At 45.9% G+C, this 19539-nt stretch overlaps 1 protein-coding gene across 2 annotated transcripts in view; it reads right to left on the reverse strand.

The window, feature by feature from the left end:
- Positions 1–584: 584 nt before the first annotated feature.
- Positions 585–19539, reverse strand: part of LOC135224739 (dihydrolipoyl dehydrogenase, mitochondrial-like) — a 153136-nt gene continuing 134181 nt past the window's right edge. For both annotated transcript variants that reach the window (XM_064264062.1, XM_064264061.1), the window contains exons 8-9: positions 19107–19296; positions 585–1360 (exon numbers count right to left, since the gene is read on the reverse strand). In XM_064264062.1, the coding sequence (XP_064120132.1) occupies positions 1067–1360; positions 19107–19296 (484 nt within the window). In that variant the 3' untranslated portion in view covers positions 585–1066. The remainder of the gene's footprint in view (positions 1361–19106; positions 19297–19539) is intronic.

Below are 19539 nucleotides of genomic sequence, written 5' to 3' on the forward strand. Positions count from 1 at the left end.
ATAATATTCAGGAAAAAAATTACTTTGCATAACACAGTAGTTACCTTTTAAAAATGTAACACTAAGGAACTCCAAACTGAACATTAGGTAAAAACAGTACCATAGCAAACACTGCAAGACTAGATAAAAACTAGCAGAAAAGGGAACAATGTGCAATACTAATATACTGTAGCTAAGTAGACAAAACAAAAAAGTGAATACTCACCTGTAATGTATTGAGAAACACTACTCTCTCATTCTACTATGTTGAACCTTCTGGGAGTTGTTGTTGGGATCTGTCATTGAGGACAGACCACAAATGCTAGCTCCGCACTACACACTCAAGGCGAAATTGCCACCAATTGAAGAGAAAGAAAGCAGTTAAGTGAATAATAAAAATATCTGTACAAAGTCTTTCTTCTGGAAGGCAACAATGTGGTCCCACTTTGCAGGGATATTGAAGGAGACAAGACAGCAAGGTATGCAGGTCTGGACATGTGCAAATCAGGCCCCTCAAACTCGAACGGTACGAGATGGAGTAACTAGGTATTTACTTCATAGGAATAAAGCAACATATGATTGACAGTTGTAATGAAACACCCAAGTGATAAATCAAGACTTTCTTTGAAAGGAGTAGTATATCATTTAAACCACCAAAATAATAAGTTAAAATAAAACTACTCAATACTTTACTTAGAAATTAATATACTCTTGAGTACTTACATCTTGTCCACCGACTTGACAATTTTTATGCACAACTATATACAATTTGAAGTAAAGCATGCCCATTACATGTTTTATCCAGTAAACACTATAAACCCTACAAGGTTCACTGTTTAATAAAATTATTAAATAAAAAATAAAATCCTGAAAGTTCTCTTTAACAAGTAAAAAATTTGTAATAACAGAAAAAGGTACAAATTGTTTGAAGTACTGTACAGCTCAGCAGTGAAAAGTTTTTGTTGTTTAAAATTTAATAACATTTACATTCTCCAAAACTTCTCATGAATTTTTGTAAGTCAAAATTATATAACTATAAATACCAAGTACGTATCCTAAAGAATGAAGACACTGTCAACATTCAATATTAAAAGTTGATTGGTTTGCCAAAATATGCCGCCAAATTTGCTTCTCTGAACGCTTCGGAGCAAGTAGGATGTGCATGACAAACTCTTGCAACATCTTCACAGCTAGCTCCATACTCCATGGCAAGTGCAGCCTCATTGATCATTTCTCCCGCACCTGGGCCAATGATGTGTGAGCCAAGCATGCGGTCAGTGTGCTTATCAGCAAGAACCTTCACAAGACCATCTGTGTCATTGTTGCATTTGGCTCGAGAATTTGCAGCAAAGGGGAATTTTCCAACCGTATACTCCACACCCTGAAAATATATTTTAATATTAAAATATTTTTCATTGAATCCCATACTAGCAGTTCCCATTTTGTCACATTGAGTAGACCCACCGGTTCCAACTATCAATACATCTCATACCTGGGGTTTGTGGGACAGTTTGCATAAAAAAAAAAATTTTTAATCACATTTTTCAAACCAAACCTTTAATTATGGTGCAGGCTCAACTGAGTAAGGAGGAAGAGGATATAATTGTTGAATGTCTGACCAAACAGAGGAAAAATAGGTCTTTGTGGTTGAAATGAAGGGCATAAGAAAGTTCTCATCCACAAGCTTCAAAAACTGTCATATGAAAGCCTGAGGTTCCTTTTGAAAACACTTGGTTCTGACAACATGATGTTATCAATGGTGTTTTGTGCTGGATTTTTCTTACTGAAGATAGCTGGTGGGATGCTTTGTATGATTAAGGAAATCAAGACTTCCCGCCCCACTGTCAGTAATCTTGGGCGAGGTGCATACTAATCCTCTAATACTCTGTTATCAGAACTCTGGCACTGACACATTGAAATACTTGCACCACTTGCTGTGGTGGCTGTTGAACTGTGGTTATGATGCCCACAGAAGATGTAATGAACAGCACTGTTCTCAAAACTGGTGAACACACATTACCTTCTACCTATTGGTTGTGAAGTCCTCCACCCAGCTAGCCAGGTATTTCTAACATTCATATGGTATGCTACTTCCATTCCAATTTCAAATAACTACATTGCAAGTTTTGATAAAATTCATTTCCTTAATAAACTGATTCTTACAATTATGAGATTCGTACCCATATTTAAAATGACAATTTGTCGAAAATTGCATTTTTCCTAACTATACAAACCTGAGGTCCTTTAACAATAGGAAGTAACTAGCGGCAGCTGGAACGGTCGTAAGCTTCGAACAAGGGAGTTCGGTAGTTAACTGCTTGTCTGACAGTGCGCGGGCCGCGCGACTGGGAGGTGAAGAATCACTTTTGCTTTAGGCCCAAGCAAAAACTGCAGAGTGAGGGGTGGCATGAGGTGGGACTATATGTAAAGAACCTCAGGTTTGTATAGTTAGGAAAAATGCAATTTTCGACAAATTGTCATTTGTTCCGATACGTTATACAAACCATCGGTCCTTTAACAATAGGAAGACTCACTTCTTGGTGGGAGGAATCTGAGTCTTTGTGAACAGACTGGTGTTCGCCCGACCTTGGAATGCCTCCCTGGTCGTAAGAGCGAGGGAGGGATCCAAGCCTCTGTCCGATTGATCGGGGTGTGCACCGCAGGATCAATGGTCAGACCTCTGGACCAAGTACTAAGAGAGAGGCAAGTGTATCTCTTTGTACCAGCAAGCAAGAACATGTTCCTGTTTGCAAGAGGCAACATAAAGTTATGGGTTTGTCTCTTGTTGGCTTCCACTTCCCCCCCCTTGTTGGGGGAAGTGGTGGATATTCGCTCCCATCCCTAGTGAAAGGGATAGGATGGGGCTCTGTAGAGTAGCTCACCTGCATCTCGTCCTTATCCAGCAGGGTGACGACCGTATCCCTCTACCCACAGGTAGAGGGGGAGAAAAAGATGGGAAGAGGAGCCAGTCACACTCTCATTCACTCATCCATTCTTACAGTCACACCAGGACTTGATGCTGTTCAGCCTGCGAGGGTCTGGGTTCGCTACACAACGTGTTGAGCAGCCACCACGGGTCCCAAGGCAAACGATCCAAGGACCTGTGGGCAATATCCCGAAGGTAGAAGGAGGTGCATGTGGTCTGGTTGGACCAGACCTCTGCCTTCAGTACCTGCGCCACGGAGAAGTTCTTGCGGACGCGAGGGAATGTACTTCTAGGTCATCCCGGTGCTAACAAAGAGGCGTCAACACTCAGCCTGGGGTGTCGAGTTTCTTCAGATAGCGCCGTCGCATCCTCACAGGACAAAGCAGCATCTCCTTCGCATCGAAGGCGGTGAAGTCCATTAGGGAGGGGATTGTGAAGAACTCAAACCGATCGTCAGGGACCGAAGGGTTCTGAGTCTTCGCTACGAAGTTCAGTACGAACTCGAGTGTCACGGATCCCCATCCCCTGGATGCTTGACTTCGCAGGAAAAGTCATGCAGTTCCCTCAGGGGAAAAGAAAGGAATAGTTGCATGACCTATCCCTCTTCTCGACTTCGGTGCTGTCCAGTACCCATACTGGTCTATCCGTCTGCAGCGAAGTGTCTCGCATTCTCGTATCCCAATGCAGCGAAGTTGTTCTTCTCGGTAGTGGATAGGACACCGACACTCCATGGTGGGTGTCGATGGTATGGGTACTGTGACAAGCCAGGACGAAGTAATGATTGATCTGGAAAAACCGAACTAAGTCCACAGCGTAGTTCGTAACTGACTCGGGCGCTCTGACAGCTGCCGACTGACTGCGTTCGGTGAGGCAAGTTGTCCAAGCATCCGAGTAAGTCACGTGACCTTTGCCCTTTAAAGGGTTATGCCGAGAGACCAAACAAATAGTGTATTTGTTTGTCACCGATGCCGGAAGGCGAGGTGATGATTCTCTTAAGGCATGTGCCCAACAGGCGAAAGTCAATTGCCTTCTAGAGACCGAGGTCCCTGAAGGCAAGACATTCTCATAGTAGTTGAATCTCAGCTAAGGAGAAACAACACTGTGCCGTTGAAGACGAAGGTGGACATTGAATGCAACCTACATCTTCACAGCCGAATCGAGAGAAGGATTCTCAAGATTCTGAACCTGTGCTTATAAATGACTGAAAACGCTAACCACTATTTCATTGCTGTCCGGTGAGGAGTCGTAGTTGCAATGTAAGCGGGGCTTTTTCAGTAATGAAAACACAGGGAAATACTGCCTGAAGAACTGCTTCTCATGGGCTGAACATTTGGAAGTAGAGCTGGCAGGTCGGGGAGTAGGCGATGTCTTGCGATACATCTGTTAATTCGGGGTGAACAATGAACAATTGCACACCTACGAATACGAGATATTTTGAAGACAAACTCAGATGTCTGCAGAAATCATTCCGCATTATCGCAGTGTGATGTAGCGGGAGACTAGTACAGACTTCTGTTACCGTGCAGTAAACAGAAAGATGAAAGAGTCCAAGAGATATCTCTGTTGAAAATTCTCGCAATGTCGAAGGCGATGAAATCGAGCGTCACAGAAGTAGATGGTCATTCATGTATGCGAGAATCCCCGTTAATCAGAGACCTAAGTCCGTGATTGTTGGGCAGAGATACGGTTCGGTAGTCAATCAATGCAGGGGAGAGAGAGACATAACCGACCGTGCATCTCGGAGAGCCAGCTGGTACTGAGCTGCTATCAGGCAGTTGAATACACAGTAGCTCTCGCTGGCTCATCATCCTGAGTTGCCAGGTAATCCATTCCACGAAGGAATGCGTTCGGCTAGAACCATCGAGCATAAAAAATACGCTCGAGCAATTATATTTAAACAAAACAGTTTTCGGTAAATACAAAAGCTAAGTTGGTGTTGTCGTGACAATACCATAAGTATCTAAAATCGAAACTGATAACTCCTGGGAGGTTGCGGGCAGCCCCGAGTTGCAGTTCAATTAGGATTAGTCGTCTCAGTCACAATGCTTCTTCCGAGCGCTAGAAATTCCAGGAATTCGAGCATTCAGCGAGTTTCCCGATAATCGTAGTAACAATTATCCGGGATTCTCGTCTAGCCCACTCTGGACCGTGGTTTCGCCCAAGTGTCTGTAGATCGTAAAAAAACAGACACTTTGAGAGTGCTAGAAATTCCGAAGAATTCTAAGCGCTCAGCGAAACCCCCACCGAATTCGTCAGCCGATCATTGGTTGGTGGTCCTCCCGGTTCACGTAGGAATCGAGGATGGGGCAGGATCCTTCCTCAACGACGGGGACTTACGTCCGGTAGGACCCGAAGGTCCCCCCCAGGAACGCAGTCCCCAACATGGAATCCTACAGAGAACACTCTGCAGGATCCCTCCCCTTTCCCTCGTAGCCGTAAGGAGAGAGGGAATGGGGGAGGAATTGGATACTCACTCGCCTTCCCAGCAGAACTAGCAGTTGGAGAAGCGAGTACAAGCAGCCATCACCTTGAATATGTGGTCCAGACGGACCGTCACGTGAACAGCGGTGATGGTCCCTCCAAGAGTCTGGGAAGCGTCATCCGTCCTTGCCAGGCCCCCCTACCCTGATGCTCTTACCCTTCCTACTAGCATGCTAGTAGGCTGGAAGGACTGCAGGCGATCGCCAACCAACGGTGACCAACGGTGGCGATCGAGCTGCAGGTCTGGACCAGCGGCTTCTTGTGGAGAAAGCTGGACCAAGGAATGTGTCAGGGGAGATGTTATGAGAGCTCCTCCCCTGCCTACCAGCAGAACTGGTAGGCTGGGAGGACTGTGATGATCATCAACCACGGTGATGGTCGAGTTGCTGGTCTGGACCGGCTGCTGGTCAGGACCAGACCAGCTCATTCCCCGAGGTCGTTGTGCTGACGAATCAGCACAATGACCTCAGCAAAATTCCTCTGGATCTCAGGAGTGCTCGCATCTTGAGGAGTAGGATCCAGCAAGAGCGATTCCCGAGACCCTCCTTCTTCAGAGGGAGGAACAGCGGCAGACCCCTTCCAGTCTTCTCCTGCCACTTGCGCATACGACCTGGTCGATCCGAGGACCATGCCTGGCACGTAGGACGTCGTGGTGGGATCGTGGGGGGGCGCGCCCCTCACGATCACTCCTTGATATCTCGCCCTTCCTGGTGTAACCCGAGGAAGTTGGAGGAACAGGAGAGGAAGACCTGATGCTCCCCCCTCGCTCACCGGCAGAACCGGTGTGCTTGGGGGACTGCAGGCGATCCAACGGTGGAGATCGAGCTGCAGGCCTGGTCGTGCCACTCCCCTGGGGCGAGCGGCTGGACCGAGAACAGTTCTCATGGCGCGTCAAACCGCTGGAACCAGCCTGCGATTGAGGAGACCCCTTACCAGCCTCCAACCGTGGTAGGTCTAGGACTGTCACGGCAACCCAGCGAGAGTCACCTGAGCGGCTCTCACCAGCCTTCTGCTCCGTGCCGCGGTCCTGGCGTCAGAACTTTGGCTGTACAGTCTCCCGCGGGAGACCGTACACTCGGAACCTCTCGCGAACGAGAGGCCGAGCCGGAACCTGGCTTAGCGGCAGCGCCGCTAACACCAGGCGAGGAAGTACCAGTGTTAGTCGGTACCCCTCTGGTCCCCGTCTTCTTCTTCCTTGCGGAAGGAGAGATGGGCCCTGTTCCCGAAGGAGCAGGAGGACCAGCAGAAGGACTCCCCGTCCCACTCCCCCTTAGAAGTTCCCGAAGGAGCCTTCTTAGGGGGGGAAGGAGGCAGCCTTCTTCTTCTTCGGCTTGGGAGCCTTAGAAGTCGAAGGGGAAGAGGCGGCAGCAGACGACGAAGAAGACAATGAAGACGACGATGACACCTTCCTCCTCCTCTTCTTCTTTGTCAGCTCTTGCAGGACAGTCGTCAGATCCTCCATCTAGGACGGAGCCGGGGCAATTGCCGAAGCAACACGGCCCGGCTGCACCTGTCCGGAAGGACCTGCGTCTGGGGCAGCAACACCATGGACTGGAACGATGTGGGCAGGAGCGGGAACAGCAGGAGTGGCAAGAGCGGCAGGACCAGCAGCAGGAACAGCAGGCAAGTCAGGTAAACCAGGAGGCTTAGCGTCAGTCAACGACATCCTAGGTCCCGGCGGCAGGTCCAGAGACGAGCTCTTGGGGCAGCGTAAGTCTGGTCGCGGCAGCACGGCAAACCCGGGCGGCGGTGGCACGCCCCCCCTCGGTACGGCGATCGGCCCCTGCACAGCGGCTGTAGGTGAGACAGACACCATGTGTGGCAAGTAAACCAGGTGAGGAGGGGCGGCGTACCCTGGAGTCGACAAGTTGGTTGTCGTCGTGGTCACCGCTCCAAGGGACCGCACCAGACCCCGCCAAAAAGGCCCTGGACACTCGGCACGCACTGCAGTCCCAAAGACGCCCACACCTGACAAAGGTCATCCCTCACGGCAGAAGCACCTGTGGAAGCAAAAGTCGGGTAAGTAGGAGGAGTTTCCCCTCGTGTAGGAGGGCGGGGGGGACCCAGAATGAACAGAAGACCTTAAACAATTGGACGTCGGGTAACGAGTGCCCTCCTCTACGCTCCACGGGTCGGGGGAAGAAGAAGGGCCTCGAAACCCCCCCCCCCCCCCCCCCAAAGGGGAAGGTGCCATACGTGGGAGCTGAGCGGGGGAGCAGGAAAGACGACAAAGAATCGGTTACCAAGGGAGTCGCAGGAGAGCTTTCCGACAACTTCTTGGCAGGCCTTCGCTCTTCCCGCCCCCGCACAACACCCACTGCACCACTGACCAAAACACGGCTCAGACCGAGAGCCTTCATGCCCTCGGCACCGAGCGCAAGTGCATAAGGATCAAATCCCGGGTATGAGCGGAAACCTTAATCCATAATGAAAATAATACATGAAATGAAAAAGAATACTGCATTTACCATTTCACTTTCACTTCACACGAAAATAAAAGGATCGGTCCGAGAGCATTCACACCCTCGGCACCGAGCGCAAGGGCATAAGGTTCAATTTCTGGTATGAAGTGAATCTTGATCCAATGAATATTGATGCAATCAAAATAATATATATGAAAATGAAAAAGAATCCTGCATTTACGATTTCACTTTCACACAAAAAGCGCTCGGGCCGAGAGCTTTCACGCCCTTGGCATCGAGTGTAAGGGGTAAGGATCAATTCCCGGTTATGAGCGGAAACCTTGATCCAATAATGAATATGATGCAATCAAAATAACATATGAAAATGAAAAAGAATACTGCACTTGCGATTTCACTTTCACACAAAATAAAAGGGTAAGGATCAATTCCCGGGTAAGAGCAGAAACCTTGATCCATAATGAATACGTATTGATGCAATCAAAATAATATATGAAAATGAAAAAGAATACTGCACTTGCGATTTCACTTTCACACAAAATAAGGGGCTCGTGCCGAGAGCATTCGCGCCCTCGGCACAGAGCGCACAGGGCAAAAATATAAATGAAAAATGAAAAAAAAGAGTACTGCACTTACAATTTTCACTTTCACACTTTCACCCAAAAATACACGGCTCGGCGCTCTCGCCCTCGGCACCAAGCACAAAGGACTTGGGGATCGATCTCAGGAAAACTCTCAATTTTCCACATTTATGAACCTCAACCCCGGCACAGTCGTCAGGTAATAGGAGGCGCGAAGATTACATCGATCCTTGATCCATAATCATAAATAAACAAAGTGTATATGAAAAATGAATATGCATACTTACAGTTCACTTTCAAAAAAAAAAAAAAAAAAAAAAAAAAATCCTGAAAGCAAACGACGATAAAGCGGGCAGAGAGCGATGGCAAACAATGTCCTCACACCACACAGCCGAAAGCAAAAGTGATTCTTCACCTCCCTGTCGCGCGGCGCGTGCACTGTCGGACAAGCAGTTAACTACCGAACTCCCTTGTTCGAAGCTTACGACCGTTCCAGCTGCCGCTAGTTACTTCCTATTGTTAAAGGACCGATGGTTTGTATAACGTATCGAACAACATTGTATTTTCATAATAAAATTATTTTCCACATATACTTACCAAGTAATTACAGCTATATTTTTCTACTTGCACGGCAGCAAAAACACAGAGAAAATAACTTCTTTTGCGCTTAATGTCTAAAAGAGGGGAGGAGGGAGGGCTCCGATCTGTAATCATTATTAGAAACTTGAAACATTAGCAAGAGATTCTACGCTCCGAGCTCTAATATCGGCTCTACAGCCACCTTCCTCTTTCTGACCCTATTTAACTCACCTAAATGGGACCACAAAACTTTCCACTTCTCATCTCATCCAAAACATTCAGCACATGTTAGCTTTTTCCAACACACCTGTCCTCTACATTTCATACAAATTGTATGACTATCATAGGTTGCTTTGGTAAGCCAGATCTCACAACCTTCCCTACAGTATCTAACATTTGAACCACAATCCTCAAAACACTGATCAGAATAGCTACCACAATATCAGTACATCGCCAAATCCTTTGGAAAAGTGATGAAAACTTCAAATCAAGCTACCAAAAATATCCGATGTGTTGAATGATGGCAAAAAAACAGAAGTGTTTTCTCTGTGTAGTACCTATGGTCCCAATAGAGGGCTACCACGAATTTAAAATTTCAGCTGCCGTGCGAGTATAGCTGTGTAACTACTTGGTAAGTTACTTATATAAATGCACATCATGTGGTGCAATACTAAAGAGTGTTTGCAGCCTCCCTTCATCCTCTAGATGCATCTACTTTTCAGCCTTTTGCTTTACCTCCATTCATGGTCCCTTTCTTCCATCTTGCAGTCCAACATCTCAAACTTATAGGATTTTCTTCCAGATCCACTTATAGATCTTTGTACTTTATTTCTTTATTTTTTATTACTTTATTTTACTATCCAACTGCAACAAATCCCTCTTTTCACTGTCAAATTTCCTAAATGATTTACTCAAGCTTTCTGTTTGCCGAATCATTTCAGGTTTGCAATCTCTCAAAGGGAGAAATTCACAAACAGTTTCTTGACAAATAAGCCCTTTAAGAAATTACCTAGAAATACTATATATACCCCTATAAGCAACCAAATCGGTGGTACAATAATTCATTCTACAGTAAAAGATTTAACTATCTTTTTAATTGCTAATACATGATGGGCGACAGTGACATGCAAAATACCATTATCTAAATTAAGCTAAAACAACAAGCTATGGCAGCAATCTTTTCACCATTTCTGTAGTGTTTTATTATAGCTACCTTATTTTCTAGTGGAATAGCACTATGCTTAGTAACACTATCGCTATGAAGTTTCTTAGGAGCCATGGAACCAATTATTAAACTACAAATAACACATAATCAAGTATACATCTTGAATTTACTGCCAAATGCTAGTACTGCCATGCAGCCAAAAGTCTACTACAACAATACTTTTTATACTTTTAAATAGTCTGATGTATACACAATATATTAGTGAACAAGTATATTATCTTATAAACTTCAACATTGGTCGTCTTCTGTGATTTGGCACTTCTCCACTAATGATTTTAGCATTTATATGGCTGAAGGCTAGAGCTGCAAAACATATAACTGTATAATACATATATTGTAAATAAGACAATATTTTCCAAATTAACCTTTTAACCCTTAAACGCCGAAGCGGTAAAAATAAAAAACTCCCCCGAATGCCGGAGCCGGTTTTGAGTGAGCGCGGAAGCGGAAAAAATAATTTTTTCAAAAAATCACAGTGCGCTTAGTTTTGAAGATTAAAGAGTTCATTTTTGGCTCCTTTTTTTGTCATTGCCTGAAGTTTAGTATGCAATCATCAGAAATGAAAAATAATATCATTATCATATGTAAATAATGCGATATATGGTAGCGAAAAAAAAAAATTCATACATAATTGTATTAAAATCACGCTGTGCAAAAAACGGTAAAAGCTAACGAGTTTCTTTTTTTTTCGTTGTATTGTACACTAAATTGCAATCATTTTGATATATAATACATTGTAAAACAATAAAAGCAACACCGGAAAAATATTATCACAAAATGATGTACGAATTCGTAACGCGCGGACGTAAAAAAGTTTTTTTTCAAAAATTCACCGTAACTCTAAATATTATTCTAGAGACTTCCAATTTGTTTCAAAATGAATACAAATGATTGAATATTACGTTACTGTAAGAGTTTTAGCTTACAATTGCGTTTTTTTACCATTTCGGTAGAGTCAAAGTTGACCAAACGTTGTTTTTTTTCTATTTATCGTGATTTATATGCAAATATTTCGAAAATGAGAAAAGCTACACCCTTCAAATATTTTTCCTTTTATTCTACATGAAATTGCGCACATTTTCATATATAAAACTCTATGAAATGCCTAATATGAAACGGAGCAAATTTTCCGAGAATTCGATGTACGCAATTCGGAGATTTATGGCAGAGAATCCGCGCGCGGAGGGAAGGAAAGTTTTTTTCATAAATTCACCATAAATTGAAATATTGTGCTATAGACTTCCAATTTGTTTCAAAATGAAGTTAAATGATTGAATATTACTAAAATATAAGAGTTTTAGCTTACAATTTGCGTTTTGTTTTTTCGACCATTTCGGTAGAGTCAAAGTTGTTGACCGAACGTGTTTTTTTTTCTATTTATCGTGATTTATATGCAAATATTTCGAAAATGAGAAAAGCTACAACCTTCAATTATTTTTCGTTGTATTCTACATGAAATTGCACACATTTTCATATATAAAACTTTATGTAACTGCTAATTTAAAATGGTGCAAACATTACCACAATCGCACGTATGATTTTTTCGGAAGAGTTACCGCGCGGACGTATGGAAAATGTTATTTTTTTCATAAATTCACCATAAATCGAAATATTGTGCTAGAGACTTCCAATTTGTTACAAAATGAAGGTAAACGATTGAATAATACTAAAATATAAGAGTTTTAGCTTACAATTGGGTTTTTTTACCATTTCGGTAGAGTCAAAATTGACCGAAGGTTGAAAAATGACAATGTCGAAAATTGCATTTTTCCTAACTATACAAACCTGAGGTCCTTTAACAATAGGAAGTAGCTAGCGGCAGCTGGAACGGTCGTAAGCTTCGAACAAGGGGAGAACGGTAGTTAACTGCTTGTCCGACAGCCGCTCTTCAGTAATGAAAACACAGGTGAAAGCCGCCTGAAGAACTGCTTCTCATGGGCTGAACATTTGGAAGTAGAGCTGTCAGGTCGGAGAGTAGGCGATGTCTTCTGACACATCTTGTAATTCGGGTTGAACAATGAACAATTGTACACCTACGAATACGAGATATTTTGAAGACAAACTCAGATGTCTGCAAAATCATTCGCATTATCGCAGTGCGATGCAGCGGGAGACTTGTACAGACTTCTGTTACCGTGCGGTAAACAGAAAGATGAAAGAGTCCAAGAGATATCTCTGTTGAAAATTCTCGCAATGTCGAAGGCGATGGAATCTAGCGTCACAGCAGTAGATGGTCCTTCATTATTGCGAGAATCCCCGTTAATCAGAGACCTAAGTCCATGATTGTTGGGCAGAGATACGGTTCGGTAGTCAATCAAAGCAGGGGAGAGAGAGACATAACTGACCGTGCATCTCGGAGGCCCAGCTGATACAGTAAGTCCTCGGGTTACGCCGGTCTCGACTTACGATGTTTCGTGGTTACGAACGCGCCCCCATAAAAATATAAAAAATAATATTTTGCGTCGTTCCGTCTTACGCGGTTTAGAGTCGTAAGCAACGTAAACAACGCGAACTAGTTCCGGGGCACGGCGGAAGAAATACGCTTTGTGGGAGAGAGGACGGCGTCGCTTCGCTACGCTCATTCCTCGCCCATACGCCATTTTGGTTGTTTACACTGCCTCTCTCTCCCTCGTGTTGTATCGTTTTTGTAACTTTTTGCTCTTTGTTATGGCTCCCAAGCGCAAGGCGGACTCTTCTGATGGTAGTGCATCGAAGAAAAGAAAGGCCATCACCATGGAAATTAAAGTGGACATTATAAAGCGATCTGAGAAGGGAGAAACGCCAACAAACATTGGCCGCTCGCTTGGCCTTAGCCGTTCGACTGTTGCTACCATTATCAAAGATAAAGAGCGCATCGTTGAACATGTGAAAGGATCTGCTCCTATGAAAGCGACAGTGATAACTAAGCAGCGTAGTGGTCTAATAATTGAAATGGAAAGGTTATTGGTGCAACTTCTGGAGGTTCTTTTTCTCTTCACTAACCTCCCCCAGTCTCTCCAGCACCGCAGCTTCCTCTCCAGTGTGCAAGCCAATCAAATTAATAAAGGTAAAGAATTGTTCTCTCGTTGTTATTGATAGGTATTTACATTAAATCATGTGGTATTTTTCAATGTTCCGACTTACGCTGAAAATCGTGTTACGACGCATCTTAAGAACGGATCAACGTCGTAACTCGAGGACCCCCTGTACTGAGCTGCTATCAGGCAGTTCAATACGCAGTAGTTGAGCCTGAGCTCTCGCTGACTCGTCATCCTGAGTTGCCAGGCAATCCATTATTCCACGAAGGAATGCGTTCGGCTAGAACTACCGAGCATAAAAGATATGCTCGAGCAATTATATTTAGGCGAAACGAATTTCGGTAAATATAAAAGTTGAAATGGTGTTGTCGTGACAAAACCATAAGTATATAAAATTGAAACTGAAAACTCCTGGGAGGTTGCAGGCAACCCCGAGTTGCAGTTCAATTAGAATACTTCTCTTCTAAGTCGCAATCCGTAGATTAACTAGGATATGCGCCTACCCCTCGGACAATTCAACTGCTTAGTAGAATCATGTCGCGAGGTTAATATACGTAGTATATTTGTAGGATTCTGAACAACGATCTCCATCCTAAATTCTTTCCTTCAAGAAAACAAAATAAGGATTGGAGATCGACCACCTTCGATCTCTATCAAAGAGAGTGAAGGAGAAGTCTTCCTCGAAGGAAAGCTTCAATGGTGAACAGAATACTAAGACGATAGTTCAAGCCAAACTGGATATTCCCGTCTGATCTTCTCTATTCCAAGTTGGTCGCCTACTGTGAGATAGTTTCTTTCAGCAGCAGTCTTCTTCCCAATGCTAGAAATTCCAGGAATTCGAGCATAGGCGAGGTTCCCGATTATCGTGTAACATATCGGGGATTCTCGTCTCGCTCACTTTGGACCGTGGTCTCGCCTAAGTGTTTGGAGATCGTAAAAAACTCGAACACTCTGAATGCGCTAGAAATTCCGTAGAATTCTAAGCAGTCTGCGAAACCCCCACCGAATTCGTCAAACGATATCGGCTGGTGGTCCTCTCGATTCCCGTAGAAATCGAGAATGGGGCAGGATCCCTCCTCAATGACCGGGGCTTATGTCAGGTAGGACCCGAAGGTCCCCCCAGTAGCGCAGTCCCCAACGTGGGATCCTACAGAGAAATCTCTGTAGGATCCCTCCCCTTTCCCTCGTAGCCGTAAGGAGAGAGGGAATGGGGGAGGAATTGGATACTCGCTCGCCTTCCCAGTGGGAAAACGTATCGTCAGGAGAAAACGTTTTCCCGCGGAGGGTTACGAACTCTCACTGTAGGTAAGGGTCTGCCGCCACTGTGAACGTCGTCTGGGTGGGGCTGATCGACACCTGACAGGAGAGAGCCGATACCGTCCTCCGACTCATTCCAGTCCTCGTCGAGGTCGAAACCTCTCAGGAGGACCGAAGGAGTATTTAAATACGGTGTCCGAAGACACAGAGAAAAAGCCCTGTCGCAGTAGAGGAGGTGGAAGTAGCTTGATCGACCGGCCAGAACTGAGAGAGCCTTCTTGTCCGGAGACGAGAGACTCTGGTTCGAGACAGAATCGGCAAGCTCCGATCGCGACAGACCCACCGTCGGTTTGGGTTCCCTCTCGGGCCCCAAAACGACTCGAGCAGACGTGGGTTCTGCTGGTGGGAGCGGCAATCCTTCCGCAAGGTCATTATGCTGACGAATCAGCTTAATGACTTCTGCAAAATTCCTCTGTATCTCGGGAGTAACCGCGTCTTGCGGAGTAGGACCGTCCAGTCCCTCCAGCAAGAACAGATCCCGAGATACTCCTCCTTCAGAAGGAGGAACAGCGGCAGACCCCTGACGGTCGCCTCCAGCTACTTGCGCGTATAGGTCCTGGTCGGTCCTAGAACCGTGCCTGGTCCATACGGCGTCATAGCGGGATCGCAAGCGGCGCACCTCTCGCGATCACTCCTAGGTACCTCGCTCCTCCCGGTATAGCCCGAGGAGGTTGAAGGTACAGGAGAAGGCAGACCTGACGCTCCCACCCCCCTAGCTCGCTGGCAGGACCAGCGTGCTTGGAGGGCTGCTGCTGATCGTCAACCCGCGGTGGCGATCGAGCAGCAGGCCTAGCCTTGCCGCTCGCCTGGGGCGAGAGGCTCGGCTGAGAACGTCGACGCTGATCTCTAACGTCCAGGCGAGCTGTTGCTGGGTTACCGTCTCCGGCCGCTCCCCAGTCCCGGTCCCGATGGGAGCGGCGTCAGGTGACGGGCCTGCTAGGCCGCTGTCGCGGTGAGACCGGCAAGCGTCCTCTCGGCGCGTCGAGCCGCTGGTACCAGCCGTGGCTGGTACCGACGGCCGCGGGGACCCCTTCCTCGCCTCAACCCGTGGCTGGTCAGCGACCGTCACGTCAACCCGAGCAGCCAGCTGGTCGCTGCAAGAGCGTCTACTGGCCTGCAAGAGCGTCTACTGGCGGCAGAACCGCTAGAACCAAGCGAGGAAGTGCCAGCCGAAGCTGGTACTCCTCTGGTCCCCGTCTTCTTCTCCTTGGTAGAAGAAGAGACGGGCCCTGTTCCCGAGGGAGCAGGAGGACCAGCAGAAGAGCTCCCCGAATCGCCGGAGCGAGACGGGCCCTTAGAAGGTCCCGAAGGAGCCTTCTTAGGGGGGAAAACCCGGGTTAACCAGCAAGAGCGGCCGCTGGCCTGGCGAGAGTCCACCTGCCGCGGCTCTCACCAGCCTTCTGCTCCGTGCCGCGTCTTGGCGCCGAGCGAACTCTGGCGCCGAAACTTGGCTGCACGGTCTCCCGAGGGAGAACGTACACTCGGGATCTCTTGCGAACGAGAGACCGAGCCGGAACCTGGCGTAGCGGCATCGCTGCTAGCACCAGGCGAGGAAGTACCAGAGCTAACCGATACTCCTCTGGTCCCCGTCTATCTCTTCCTTACGGAAGGGGAGACGGGCCCCGCTCCCGAATGAGCAGGAGGACCAGCAGAAGGACCCCCCTTAGAAGTTCCCGAAGGAGACTTCTTAGGGGGGAAGGCAGCCTTCTTCTTCTTCGGCTTATGGGCCTTAGAAGTCGAAGGGGAAGAGGCAGCAGCAGACGATGAAGACGAAGATGACAGCTTCCTCTTCTTCCTCTCCTCGTCAGCTCACGCAGGACAGTCGTCAGGTCCTCCATCCAGGCCGGAGCCGGGGCTATTGCCGAAGCAACACGGCCCGACTGCACCTGTCCGGAAGGACCTGGGACTGGGGAAGACACACCGTGGCAGGACAAGCATGGACAGGCTCAGGAACCAGGAGCGACAGGAACAGCAACCAGCTCAGGAGCGGCAGGAACAGCGGCAGCGGTAGACCCAGAAGGACAGCCAAGCCAACAGCGGGAATCACGTCAGCAGCGGGAATCACTCAGCGGCAGGTACGGCAGGCCCAGCGATCGCCTCGTAGAATCATCGGCAGCCAGCGGAACCTGGGTACTGGCGGCCGGTCCAGGGGCGAGCTGCTGGAACAGTGGAAGTCTGGGGCAGGCAACACGAAGAAAACAGGCGGCGGCGGCAACCCCCCTTCGGTACGGCGGCGGCCCTAGTAGCGGCAGACGGCGTCACCGACACAGCATGGGGAGTGTAGACCGGAGGAGGGGGGGGGGGGAGCAGCATAAGCCGGCCGTGGTAGTAGTGGAGACCGCCCCAGACCTCGCTAGACGCTGCAGCAGCCCGTGGATGCTAACACGCCCTGGCGCCGCGGTGGTCCATACCTGTCCAAGGTCGTCTCACGGATGTAGCACCTGCGGTAGCATAGATAGATTAGTAAGAGGGGTTCCCTCACGCACGGGGGGAAGACATGCCCCACCCCGAACGCAAGGAAGACCCCAAATACAAAATACAACGAAGAAGTTGAGCGGGGGGCAGGAAGGAAGACGAAGAATCGGATACCAAGGGAGTCGCGGGAGAGCTTTCCGACGACTTCCTGGCAGACCTTCGCTTCCCCTACCCCCGCACAGCAGTGAAAAGTTAACTAATGAAAAATGAAACAGAATACTGCCCGTTGCGATTCACGCATAGAAACTTCAAAGGGGAAAAGGGGAAAAAAATCAATTCCCGGGTGGAGAACGGAACAAACTTGATCCAAAATAAATATGATGCTATCATAAAAATATATGAAAATGAAACAGGAATACTGCCACTTGCGATGATTTCACGTTCACAGAAAATAATCGTAAGGATCAATTCCCGGGTAAGAGCGAAAATTGATCCAAATTAAACTTATGCAAATAAATAAATGAAAATTAAAAGAATACTGCATTGCAAATCCACTTCATTGCATTTTATCATAGAAAAATAAAAGGCTCGTGCCGAGCGCAATCACGCTGCTTTTTCGGTAACAGAAACGCACAGGGCAAAATATAATGAAAAAAGTACTTACATTTTTCAATTACACACTTTCGCCCAAAATACATGACTCGGCGCGAAGCGCGCCGCCCTCGGCACCGAGACATAATTCAAGGGTTCAATTCATGAAAAGAGAGGAAATCGCCGCATCTACGGCGATAACTCCATGTTGGTTCATAATTAAGTAATGAAAATGAAAACAGTGTACTTACAGTTTCATTTTCAAGTCAAACAAACCATTAGTAGAAAACACAATATAAACAAAGCATATGACGATGAAGCGGGCAGAGAGCGATGAACGAACACGTCCTTCACACCCGCGGCCGAAAGCAAAAGTGATTTGCTTACCTCCCAGTCGCGCGGCGCGCGACTGTCGGACAAGCAGTTAACTACCGTTCTCCAACCCCTTGTTCGAAGCTTACGACCGTTCCAGCTGCCGCTAGCTACTTCCTATTGTTAAAGGACCGATGGTTTGTATTACGTGTCGGAACAATTTGTCACTTATCATTTTTTATATGAAAATATTTCAAAACTGATAAAAGCTACAACCATGGGTTGTTTTTAGTTGTATTGTGCATGAAATTGCTCACATTTCCATATATAAAACTTTATGTAACGGCTAATTTTAAAATGGTGCAAACATTACCACAATCGCATGTATGATTTTTTTCAGAAGAGTTACCGCGCGGACGTAAGGAAAAAGTTTTTTTCATAAATTCACCATAAATCGAAATATTGTGCTAGAGGACTTCCAATTTGTTGCAAATTAAGGTAAATAGTTGAATATTACTACAATATAAGCGTTTTAGCTTACAATTGTGTTTTTCGACCATTTCGGTAGAGTCAAAGTTGACCGAAGGTTGAAATTTGGGCACTTATCGTTATTTATATGGAAATATTTCAAAACTGATAAAAGTTACAATCATTTTTTTGTTGTTATTTTAATTTTAATGAAATTGCGCACATTTTTCATATATAATACTTCATGTAAGGATAATTTAAAACGGTGCAAAAATTATGTCAAAGTGACGAAATAATTTCCGAGATGTGTCACTGATACTTTTTAGTGCGATAAGAAAGAAATTCGTGCTTGCGCGCCTGCGTAACGATTGTAAACAAAACAACACCTTGATCCGTGAACTCCCAGCATCCCCCAAGGCGCGTGATTCAAAAGTTTTTGGCTGGTAGGCCTATAAGTATTTTTCCGCGAATTTTTAAAAAAACTTTTTTGAGCCGACGTATGGTACGTCCATTCGGAAATCGGGGGAGATTTTGACTCAACGTTTAATACGTCCATTCGGCGTTTAAGGGTTAAATGATTTTATACTATATATTATTTAAAATTTCTTGGGTGATTTGGAATTTTTTTTTATTAATTTCCATGTTTATGTCATTCTAACTTTTGCTGCTGACTGGCATAGAGAAATATACATCGATGTCAGTTGATCTGACTTTTCTCTATCACTTTTAACATAAAACAGCTGAAACTTTGTACAACATTAAATAGATACTTATAAAACAAAATTACTACTATACCTCTGCTTTGAGATCCTCTTCTGTCTTGCCAATCCATGCAACTTCTGGGTGTGTGTAAATCACTGATGGAACACAGTTATAATCTATATGTACAGGACCACCAGCCATTCCCTCAACGCAAACAATGCCCTCATCTTCTGCTTTATGTGCCAACATTGGCCCATGAATACAGTCACCAATGGCATAAACACTGCAAAAATTAAAAAAATAAAATAAGGAAAAGTTGAGACATCAATTATCTTTTAAATTCTACTTACATTTATACAAATAATGCTACATTGCCTGGTTCTAAGGCCACATCTACATGCATCTGCAGTTACTTGCATTTTTTTTGTTCCTAATGTGATAACTAAGTCCTTAATATAACAATTTGTAAAAAATTGTATTTTTCCTAACTATACAAACCTGAGGTCCTTTAACAATAGGAATGTAA

The sequence above is a fragment of the Macrobrachium nipponense genome, chromosome 12 (genome assembly GCF_015104395.2).
Source record: "Macrobrachium nipponense isolate FS-2020 chromosome 12, ASM1510439v2, whole genome shotgun sequence".
NCBI lineage: Eukaryota > Metazoa > Arthropoda > Malacostraca > Decapoda > Palaemonidae > Macrobrachium > Macrobrachium nipponense.